The following is an 11,648-nucleotide window of genomic DNA, read 5'->3' on the forward strand; positions in this document are numbered from 1 at the left end:
TAATTGAGATGGAGTCTTGCTCTGTTACCCGGGCTGGAGTGCAGTGGTGTGATCTCAGCTCACTACAACCTCTGCCTCCTAGGTTCAAGCAATTCTCCCACCTCAGCCTCCTGAATAGCTGGGATTACAGGCACGTGCTACCACACCTGGCTAATTTTTTTATTTTTAGTAGAGACGGGGTTTCGCCATGTTGGCCAAGCTGGCCTCGAACTCCTGACCTCAAGTGATCCGCCCACCTCGGCCTCCCAAAGTTCTGGGACTGCAGGCAACAGCCACCGCGCCTAGCCTCAGACTCGTCTCTTTTCCTCATTTTTGACTAGGGGTGGACTGGGTGGGAGGGTGCTGGAGGGAAAGGAGAAGTACAGCTTTTATAGTTGATATTCCCCTGCAGGACCCTGCTGGGCTGCTTTGCAGGCCCAGTGTCTACAAACAACAGAACAGAGGTAGTGAGGACCCAGGCTGGGCTAAGGTGACCTCAAACTACAGAGTGCCTGAGGCCGCTTCCTGGAACTGGGCAAGCCACCTGCTGCTGAGGACCCAGGCTGGCTCCCCGCATCTGTGCTGGGTGCTCTGGGCCCCCATCCCCTTGTTCCCCAGTCCACCTGTGTGTCAGCACTCTACAGAAGGTATAGATGAGAGAGAGGAAGAGTGCACTGAGGTGAGAGCATTGCTGCCTGGAGTCATTAGGAGCCTGGAGCATCTGTTTCCTCTGGTCAGGAGGGTCCTGAGTATTTTATTTAAGAATAATTCTTTGAAAGTGAGAGGTTTGTGTGTAGTATATGTAACATACCAGGGCTGGGTTGCAAGCAACAGAAATTATACTGCCCAATGTTAAGGGAAAGAAGGAAATATTTTGGAAATGTACACTTGGTGGTTCACACCATGTTTTGAGAAGGACAGAAGCCAGAATAGCTGTTGCCCAGGGTGATTCTCAGTAGTCGAACACTGTCAGCCTACCCTGTGCTTCACTCAGATAGCAAATCCTGGGAGACAGTGGCCTCTTGGCTGAGCCAATGTCCTGAGTCCTCCTGTGTGGCCAGAGAAGTGAGGTCCTTTGGTTGGTAGCCCACCAGTGTCCCCCATAAAGGGACAGTTCCCCCAAGTTGTGGATGCTGGGCAAACAGAAACAAGATTACATAAAATGGCACCTCCCTATGTTAGAGCCTTGACCTGTCACCCAGACGAGCCCAGTGGCATGATCGTAGGTCACTGCAGCCTCGAACTCCTGGACTCAAGCAGTCGTCCTGCCTCAGCCTCCTGAGAGTATCTGGGATTCTAGGTGTACACCACCATGCCCGGCTAATATTTAAAAAATTTTTTCTTGTAAAGACAGGGGCTCGCTATGTTGCCGAGGCTGGTCTCAAACTCCTGACCTCAAGCAGTCCCCCTGTCTCAGCCTCCCGAAGTGCTGATTTTACCGGTGTGAGCCACAGTACCCAGCCCTCCAAAATAATACCTCTTTATTAAAGATCTTTGATGACACAGAACCCTCTTTCCCCAACCTCAGCAGCAAACAGCTTTTTCATCACGTGTGACCACCATGGTTGAGAAAAGGGGCGGTGACCATGAACAGTCGGTGGGGAAGGGAGCAGGATGGGAAAAGTCGTGTTTTGACGGCGTGCTGTGACTGCGCTGGCTTCCGCAAGCAGGTAATTTCCTGTAAAACCATATTACTTGGAACATGTAAAAATGATGGACAAAGTTCGAAGGCAGAATTGTACTTTCCAATAGTTGTCGGATATATATAGATTGCTACTAGATAAGAGGCTTGAAGTTTTTATGCTTTCCTTGCTAATCGTTTTATTGTTAGGCAGTACGTCCCTGACATTGAAAGCCCTTGTACACCGCTGATTCATCACAAATTCTTCTGGTTGGAATTCAGGAGGTAAGGGAGCACCACTTCTATCTGTGGTCATGTGCCAGTTATACCTGTCTTTGGGTCCCCCTCCAAATCCCCAAATACTACTGTCAGTAGCAGTAGGAAGGATATAAGACTGAGTGAACTTAATGAATAGGAGAAAGTCTGAAAACTTGAAGGCAGGTCTGGAACAAGCTTTCAGTAGTGAAAGAAGATACAGCCTCTGCCTGAATGTTTGCCCAAGACCCTGCCTCTGTCATGAGGACAGTGAATTAGAGAACACGGCGCCCAGCTGGGCATCCCAGAGGCTGTGCAGAAATGGGTTGACACTATGGGATTAAAGACGTCTTTAAAACCATCACAGGAGGCCAGGTGCAATGGTTCATGCCTGTAATCTCAGCACTTTGAGAGGCTGAAATGGGAGGATCCCTTGAGCCCAGGAGGTCAAGGCTGCAGTGAGCCATGATCACGCCGTTGCACTCTAGCCTGGGAGCAAGCAACCCTGTCTTAAACACAAACCATCACAGAAGAAGGAAATGCTGGGTCAGGACATAACAACCGCCAAAATACGATATGTAGAAAACCACATATATGTCACCCCAAAATATACTTCTTTGGAATATGTTGAGCTGGTTATTCTAAGAAACTGCAGACACAACAGGTGTAGCTCTGAAAAGCTGACCTTTGCAAAAGAAATGTATGTCATGAAGGAAATTTACATTGAGTACAAGTATCTACCAGGAAGAGACAATATTTATTACCTGAGAGACTTATATTTGCCTAACAGGATGACCTTTATTCACCATGCATTTCCTTCCCTTGCCATCCCATTACTAGTCTCCAACAGCCCGGAAAACCCCAAGCCCCTAATCTCTATATAGCTCAGGATGCTATATAGGCTTTAGTCTTCTGGCCTTTCTTCAAGTCTCTTGCTTCGTGGGACTCTGTTGCATATACACATAATTAAAAGCTTCCCTCCCGTTAGTCTCAATTTGAAGCCCAACCAAAGAATCCAGAGGGTAGAGGGAAGCATTTTCCCCTCCCCAACTGAAACAAAATGTGCACCAAATATAAGATAAAATGCAGATGCTGTGAATGTCTTCAAACTGCAAACATTGTTGCAATCAGAAGGGAAAAGCACAGGTTGAAAGTGAAGGTCAAGAAATAGAGTGGTAGGCTGGGCGTGGTGGCTCGTGCCTATAATCCCAGCACTTTGGGAGGCCGAGGCAGGTGGATCACACTTGAGGTCAGGAGTTCAAGACCAGCCTGGTTAACATGGTGAAATCCCGTCTCTACTAAAAATACAAAAATTGGCCGGGTGTGGTGTCACACACCTGTAATCCCAGTTACTCGGGAGGCTGAGGCAGGAGAATCACTTGAACCCGGGAGGTGGAGGTTGCAACGAGCTGAGATTGTGCCACTGCACGCCAGCCTGGGTGACAGAGTGAGACTCAGTCTCAAGAAATAAATAAATAAAATGGTAAAAATCACAGTAGGATTTGCATTTTGGGAGATCAAGGCGGGTGGATCACTTGAGGTCAGGAGTTTGAGACCAACCTGGCCAATATGGTGAAACCCCATCTCTACTAAAAATATAAAAATTAGCTGGGTGTGGTGGGGTATGCCTGTAATCCCAGCTACTCGGGAGGCCGAGACAGGGAGAATTGCTTAAACACAGGAGGTAGAGGCTGCAGTGTGCCAAGATTGCACCACTGTACTCCGGCCTGGGTGACAGAGTGAGACTCCATCTCAAAAAACAAAAAGAACCGACAGCAGGGAGGTGAAACTTCAGCCACGTGGCAGAAGCGCTGGATGGACAATGAACCAACCGTCTTCAAGAACTGGAGAAGATTTTGCTTTTTAGATCAAATCCTCATATTTTCCCCGAGAAGAAGCTTATGAGAATTACTCGAATACTCCCTGTGTATTCAAAGAGGGAGAGGTGGGGACTGGGGTGAAAAACACAGCTTTAAGAAACAGCCTTCAGAAACGCTCACTGTGGACCCAAAATGAACTCAAGTGGAGGTTTCTGACTTAACCAAAAACCCTCACACCCAGCCATTGGCAAAGGCTCAGGAAGACCAGGGCCTGGACATCCAAAGAATGTGCAAGTTCAATGTGTTCCATGAGGGGGCGCCCATTGCTAGCCCCACTTTGCAGATTCAGACGCTGATCCTGGCAGAGCAGCCGAGCCCTTGCAGGTAGTGGGTGAGGTTGCAGGGCTATCTGCTGGGGCACTTGGTGCAGGGCGTCTCTGTCGTGGTCTGCAAACATGGATGTGCCAGGTGCCATGATGAGTGCCGCAGCGCTAGGAGGAATGACCCCAGCAACCCCTGGGCAGGTTCTATCTGGGGTGTCAGCCCCTGGCTTCTACTCTCCAGGCTGTCTACCCAGGGCTCCGGGCATGGCGGGCAGGTGAACAGGCTGCGCCCTCCCAAGATGGGAGGTGACAAATTTCTAAATCAGGACCCTGCCTCTGGGACACCAAGGGTCCCCGTGTTGTACAGATGGCCTTCAGAGAAACTTGTCTCTCTCTCTGCTCTGCTTGCCCCAAACTGGCCCCCACAGACTGGCCCAGTTTCTTCCATCCCTGGCCTTAGGTTCCATCCAACATGTGGGATGCAGCTAAGTTTGCCCAAAGGCAAAGCTACCAGAGTTTTGGCTGAAGATGACAGCCACGATGATTCAGACGCAGTGTTTAGGCTGTACCAGGCTGTTCTCCTGCCTGTCTCATAAGGAGCTTCCTTCCCTATCTGACAGGGCTTAGCACTGACCGCTGAGGCTGCCGCCTGAGCCTAGGTCCGATAGCAGCGTGGGGAGAACTTCTGCTCCCTCCTGGAGAGATCCAGACCCTGGCAGCCCTGGATGGGGACCAGAGCTCCCTGGCCTTGTGTTTCCCGTCTCCCCTGTAGGCCCCCGTTTCCCTGATGGGCAAGGTGTTGTGTCCCTTGTGTCTGATGAGCCATGACATGGCTACGTGAACAGTACCACAGCCAGACCTGACTGGCTTTTGGCCACAGCTGCAGGGAGGACGCAGGGGCCTCAGGACTGCTTGTGGTTCCAAGTGGTGAAGCCCTGTCACTGGTAAAGGTGAGTGGGAAAGGCTCGGCCACTCTCACCTGCTCAGCCAGTGGCAGGCCCAGGGCTGGAGAAATTCCTGGGCAGGGAGGAAACTGACCAACAGCAGATTTATGCACACACAGCAGTTCCTGTTGGTGCTGCCTGACTTGAGTTTTAAATACAGCCTATTAAGGCAATTAGAGAATTGGTTCCAAAGTTTATCTCATCTGATTCCCAAAGATAAAAGAAGGCATCATTTATTTTATCGCTGTGTAAAACAGGTAGATGATTTGGGACCATCTGGTTTTAAGATAACCTGACATAGACACAAATGAACAAAATGGTTTCGGAGAGAAACTGATCTGCTTGACCCTCCCCTTTTTATGTCGCGTATCTACGCTTCATTGCTTAAAAAAAAAAGGTGTTTAATAATTACCCTTATTGACCTCTGTACCTTCTTGACTTCCTCCACTCCTGGGCACAAGACATGGCCATTCCTAGAGCTGGACCGTGCAGGCACGGGTGGTCAGCTGGGCCGCGGCTCCTCCGGCTCTGCAGGGTCACGGAGGAAGGTAAGGTCGGTGGGTGACAGGAAGGCTCACGGCTCTCCTGGCCAGCGCCTGGACAGAGAATTTATTGAGAGAGAGGGTACAGTGGTGCGTGGATATCTCCTAATTCAGTCTGAAACTGGGTTTCCTCAGCAATTTTTCCATTCCTTTCATCACTCAATGAAAAAGTACCGGCCGGGCATGGGGGTTCATGCCTGTAATCCCAGCTCTTTGGGAGGCCAAGGTGAGAAGACTGCCTGAGTCCGGGAGTTGGAGGCCAGCCTGGGCAACATAGCAAGACCCCGTCTTTACAAAAAATAACAGTAAACATTTTAAAAGTAGAAAGAAAAAGTACCTGTATTGTGGATCTGTGATGTACGGGGTGCCTTTAATCTTGGGGAGGAATGATAAGACAAACTTTCCTTCCCTAGACTTGATTCTGATAAATACATTCCAGGATATTTTAATTTTTTAATTTTTTGTGTGAGGGAGTCTCGCTCTGTCACCCAGGCTGGAGTGCAGTGGCACAATCTCAGCTCACTGCAGCCTCTGCCTCCTGGTTCAAGCGATTCTCCTGCCTTATTCTCAGTTATTCTGCCTCCCAAGTAGCTGGGATTACAGGCACCCACCACCACACCCAGCTAATTTTTTTTTTTTTTTGTATTTTTAGTATTGACGGTTTCGCCATGTTGGCCAGGCTGGTCTTGAATTCCTGGGCTCAAGTGAACCGTCTACCTCAGCCTCCCAAAGTGCTGGGATTACAGGCGTGAGCCACGGCACCCAGCCCAGGATGTTGTTAAATGCATTTTTACTTTTGAAAAAAAAAAGCTGGACCACAGAGGTAGAATGACTTTCAAGGCACAAGCACATGGGCCAGGAGGCTCCCGGGGCCTGTCTGGGAGAGAGCTAAGCGAGCAGCCGAGCTTTGGAGAGTAGCAGGGAGCTGTGCTCCCTTGCCTGGACGACGTGAATGACAGACTTGGACTCTGGGGCCCAGCGCATGAGCCCTGTGGGGCTGGCGCCAGCACCCACCTGCAGCAATAACCAACACTGTGCTTTGGAGCCAGCTCCCCAGTCCAGGCCAGACTTGCACTTCTGCTGAACGAAGATTCAACTGTGCATCCTCCTTGCAGTCTCCTGGAACCAGCAGGAGGAAACATGGGGGAGACCGGCCTGAGAAAGCGGAGAGAGGATGAGAAGTCGATCCAGAGCCAAGAGCCCAAGACCACCAGTCTCCAAAAGGAGGTGAGGTGGTCTCTGATGGGGCGGGCCCTTTGCAGGTTAGGCAAGGGCATCTGAACAGGGGGTGGGGGGTGGGGGGGGCACAGGCAGTGAAGTCCCTGCTGATTTCTAATGACAGGGCAGAAGAGGTGCTCTTTAATTTGAGGGGACAATCTCTGGACTTACCTCTTTCCCTCTTCCAAGGGAACTCTGCATGTTCTTTCCCCACCCCCCGAGATGGAGTCTTGCTCTGTCAACAAGGCTGGAGTGCAGTGGTGCGATCTCAGCTCACTACAACTTCCACCTCCCGGGTTTAAGCGATCCTCCTGCCCCAGCCTCCTGAGTAGCTGGGACTACAGAGGCACTGCCAAATGTTTAACTTTCAGAAATTTTTTTCTGTGGAGGTAGGCTCTTGCTATGTTGCTGGTCTGGTTCCAGGCTGGTCTGGAACTCTCGGGCTCAAATGACCCTCCTACCTTGGGCTCCCAAAGTGCTAGGATTACAGGTGTGAGTCACTCTGCCCAGCCAGAGAGGGCGTTCTGATGGTTGGGTCCCCTCTAAATACCTGTCCCTCTTATGTCTCAGTGGCTGTAGTGATGGGAAGTATTGCCCCCAGCAGAGCCCGTTCTGTGTTACAGACATCTAGCAGGGACAGCCGCCCTGAGGGGCTGCAGTGAGCAGCTGGGGCTGGCCCTGGGCCTGGAGGGAAAGGGAACCTTGGGGCTGGACACAGGGACCACGCCAGGCCCAGGCAATTGGGAGCAGCAGGTACTCAGCATGGAGGCGCAGGAGGGCTTCAGGCTCCCAGGATGAGAAAGACAGCCGTGGGTGAGCTCAGGACAGCTGCTTCCAGAGCAGGGGTCTGGGCGGGGCCTCTGAGAGCTCCTGTGCCTGGCAGCAGAAGGGATGGAGGAGGGACGGCACCAAGGCTTTAGGGCTTGACTGGGGGCTGGCACGGCCTAAATGGCTTGGCCTGGGGCTGGGGTCCCCAGGAGGTAGACGATGGGCTGCAGCCCCCTGCCTCTCTGCCAGTCTTAGGCTAGATCCCAGCAAGAGCCTAAACACAACTGAGAAATCCCCAGATGTGTCTTCTGAGCTGGGACCAGGTGTGGTTGCACACGCCTGTAACCTTAGCACTTTAGGGAGCCTGAGGTGGGAGGATTGCTTGATCCCAGGAGATTAGCCTGCAGTGACTCATGATCGTGCCACTGCACTCTAAGTCTGGGCGACAGAGCGAGACCTTAGTCTAAAAACAGAAAACTGAGCTAGGTCTACCTCTCAGGCAGGCAACTTCAGGGTGAATGCAGACATCACCCAGATCAGAACCCAGGCAGTCCCTCAGCAGAAGGCAGGGGAGGGTTCCGGAGCCAAAACAAAGCCCTGGGCAGGGCTAAGACGAGGAGGAGGGCTGAGACCGTCCCTCCCTGCCCTGGAAGTGCACCTTGTCCCTGAAAGCTCATGCTGCGCCCCAGGGATCCTGCTTGTGTGTGCAGCGTCCCCAGGGTGGCAGCCTGCAGCTGGGAGCCCCTCATCCCCTGCGATCTGACTCCAAGCCCAGCCTCTTCCCAGGTGAACACAGGTGCTGGAAACTTCAGGCTCTGGAGATCTGGCTGGGGCCGCTTCTGAAGGCAGGTGTTATGAGTAGGGCCTCAGTTCGGATTTTTTTTTTCCTCGTTGTTGATTGGTGTGTAATTTATATACAGTAAAATGTGCAGTGCTGTTTGAGACAGTCTCATTCTGTCACTCAGGTGTAGTGAGTGGCTCACTGCAACCTCCGCCTCCCAGGTTCAAGTGATTCTCCTGCCTCAGCCCCCTAAGTAGCTGAGATTACAGGTGTGCGCCAACATGTCTGGCTGATTTTTGTATTTTTCAGTAGAAATGGGGTTTTACCGTGTTGGCCAAGCTGGCCTCAAACTCCGAACCTCAGGTAAAGCGCCTGCCTCAGCTTCCCAAAGTGCTGGGATTACAGGCGTGAGCCACCGCCCCTTGCTGAAATGTGCGATTCTTTAGTGCTGAGTTTGATGGGTTTTGATAGATGTGCCACCCCAGAAAGCCCCCTCCTGCCCCTCTCTAGGCAGGGACCCAGCCCTGAATTCATAGGGCTTTTGATTAGAGTCACCTGTTCTTGAACTTCACAGGAATGGAATCACCTGATGTCTTTCTGAGCTCGGTTCTGTTCTGAGAAAGCTCACATCCTAGCAAGTGGCACAGGGCCAGGCGCAGTGACTCACGCCTGCAGTCCCAGCACTTTGGGAGGCCGAGCTGGATTGTTTGAGGCCAGCACTTTGAGGCTGCCGTGAACTATGATTGCACAGCTGGGCTCCAGCCTGGGCGACAGAGGGAGACCGTGACTCTAAATAAACAAACAAAAATAAGATAAAATGGCACCACAGAAAGTTCACAGTCCCCATGACTTTTCTGTTTCTGGGAGGCCTTTTTTGCCCACTCTGCACGGCACCTCTGGCCAGGATTCCAGGCCCTGACTTCCTCTGTTTTGGTGGCACACTCCTTTCTCATTTGCCCAGAGCAGAGGCGTTTCCTGAGGACCTTTCTCATTGGCGAGCTGTTGCCAAGTCGGCCTTTCCATTGAGGACACAGGATCATGGGTAGGGGCGGGACATGAGTCGGTTCTAGCAGCCTCCTAACGTTTCTGTGCCCCAGTGTCCTCCTCTGCACTGTGGGGGTGGTACAGCATGGCCAGCTCCCGGGACTGTCACGAGAATTATTCGAGTTAATGTGAGCGAAGCCCGGGGAGCGGTGTCCTGATGTTGCCACAGCAGCCGCCCAGGCTGGGAGCGCCTGGAGCATGAGCTTTGGCTGGGCCTGCCCTGGCCCTTCGGAGGGGGGTGGTGCCTGGACTTCTGGGCTGGGCCTGGGCGTGGCACTAACGCCCTCTCCCTTCCTCCACACCCAGCTGGGCCTCATCAGTGGCATCTCCATCATCGTGGGCACCATCATCGGCTCCGGGATCTTCATCTCCCCTAAGTCTGTGCTCAGCAACACAGAAGCCGTGGGGCCCTGCCTCATCATATGGGCGGCTTGCGGGGTCCTCTCGACGCTGGGTAAAGAGACGTGGCTCCCTGGTGGGGCACACTAGGCAGGCGCTATCTGTGCCAGCCCTCACCCTGCCGGGGTCCCTCTCGGCGCTTGTGTGGCAAACAGGTGTAAATCAGGCTGGTCTGAATGTCCAGCGGCTGGAGCTCAGGGCCGTCTGGCAAGGGCACACCATGGTGGCCCTCCATATGAACGCAGTCCCCCGGGGGAACACAGCCCCTGGGGTAGGGGCAGTGCCTCACGAGCGGCCTGTGGGCCCTTACTCTCTGCGTTCCAGGTGCCCTGTGCTATGCAGAGCTTGGCACGATGATCACCAAGTCTGGGGGTGAGTACCCCTACCTGATGGAGGCCTACGGGCCCATCCCCGCCTACCTCTTCTCCTGGGCCAGCCTTTTCGTCATGAAGCCCTCGTCCTTCGCCATTATCTGCCTCAGCTTCTCCGAGTATGTGTGCTCACCCTTCTACCCAGGCTGCAAGCCTCCTGAAATTGTTGTGAAATGCCTGGCTGCCGCCGCCATCTGTGAGTACCCGAGCCCAGGATGGGGGTCAGAAAAGACCTGGTTGTCTGGGGACTCTGCCCTCAGCTCCCCACTAGTGAGCTGGAGTCTTTGGTGCGAGGCCAGGCATGGCCTGGCATCAGCCTTTGCTGTACCTGTGGGTGCTGCACACTGGGGACCCCCATGCCCGTGGGGGCTACAGAGAGGGAGGCTGCAAGCTGTCCTGAAGGGCAGAGCCTTGGCTCGGGGCCCGGCTCCTTTTCCGGCATGGTGGCAGGTGCCTGTAATCCTAGCTACTCGGGAGGCTGCCTACCATGCCCTGATAATTTTTTGCCGGCTGAGGCAGCCCGGCTGGATTGCAAAGGTCATCTCCAGGTGCATTTTAAAGGTCCTTAAGCTCCCATAGTGGGATCTTCCCTCTTGGGATTTGGGAGATAGATGTGGTGGCTGGGGGGGGAGCAGAGGTGGGCCGCAGGCAGTGCCCGATACTTGGAATCTCACCACTTTGGGAGGCTGAGGTGGGAGGACTGCTTGAGGCCAAGAGTTTGAGACCAGCCTGGTCAACCTAGTGAAACCCTTGCCTCTACAAAAAAATAGAAACATTAGCTGGGTGTGGTGGCATGCGCCGGTGTTCCAGCTACTTGGGAGGCTGTGGCAGGGGGATCGCTTGAGCCTTGGACCCTGTCTCAAAATATAAAAGAGGTTGGGCACGGTGGCCCACGCATGTAATCCCAACACTTCGGGAGGCCAAGGTGGGCGCATTACTTAAGGTCAGGAGTTCAAGACCAGCCTGGCCAACATGGCAAAACCCGGTTTCTACTAAAAATACAAAAATTAGCCAGGTGGGGTGGCACGTGCCTGTGTTCCCAGCTACTCAGGAGACTGAGGCAGGAGAACTGGTTGATACCCAGGAGGTAGAGGTTGCAGTGAGCAGAGACCGTGCCGTTGCACTCCAGCCTGGATGACAGTGAGACTCCATCTCTAAATAAATAAACATAAAATTACAAAAGTTGGATGTGAGAGCGATATGGCAGGGACACCTGTCACCCCATTGATTGCCAGGGTTGATTCGGCTGATTTGGCTGGCTAGGCCAGTGTCCCCTTCCTCCCTCACCACTCCACGTGTGTCCCTCCTGAAGCCGCATGCCCAGTCGAAGAGGACAAGCATCCCCGACAGAGGAGGGCTGGCTTTTGGTCAAGGGTATACGAGTAGCTATGCCTCCCTGCTGGAAGCTCCAGACAAGCTCTACTAAAAATACAAAAATCAGCTGGTCATGGTGGCGTGCACCTGTCATAATAGCTACTCAGGAGGCTGAGGCAGGAGAATCACTTGAACCTGGGAGGCAGAGATCACTGAGATCGTGCCACTGCTCTCCAGCCCGGGTGACAGAGTGAGACTCTATCTAAAAA

The 11,648-nt window shown here is 53.0% G+C and overlaps 1 protein-coding gene across 6 annotated transcripts in view; it reads left to right on the forward strand.

The window, feature by feature from the left end:
* SLC7A9 (solute carrier family 7 member 9) overlaps positions 1 to 11,648 on the forward strand; it is a 32,711-nt gene that overhangs the window by 5,031 nt on the left and 16,032 nt on the right. Inside the window, exons 2-7 of one of the 6 annotated variants that reach the window (XM_037729801.1) lie at positions 392 to 658; positions 1,815 to 1,885; positions 4,771 to 4,948; positions 6,600 to 6,711; positions 9,602 to 9,749; positions 10,019 to 10,261. In XM_037729801.1, coding sequence (XP_037585729.1) covers positions 6,625 to 6,711; positions 9,602 to 9,749; positions 10,019 to 10,261 — 478 coding nt within the window. In that variant the 5' untranslated portion in view covers positions 392 to 658; positions 1,815 to 1,885; positions 4,771 to 4,948; positions 6,600 to 6,624. Of the gene's footprint in view, positions 1 to 391; positions 659 to 1,379; positions 1,886 to 4,770; positions 4,949 to 5,334; positions 5,491 to 6,599; positions 6,712 to 9,601; positions 9,750 to 10,018; positions 10,262 to 11,648 lie in introns of those variants that run through there. The other 5 variants (XM_037729802.1, XM_037729800.1, XM_037729803.1 and 2 more) reach the window with 5 other exon arrangements.

Source organism: Cebus imitator, unplaced genomic scaffold (assembly GCF_001604975.1).
Source record: "Cebus imitator isolate Cc_AM_T3 unplaced genomic scaffold, Cebus_imitator-1.0 Scaffold318, whole genome shotgun sequence".
NCBI classification, from domain to species: Eukaryota; Metazoa; Chordata; class Mammalia; order Primates; family Cebidae; genus Cebus; species Cebus imitator.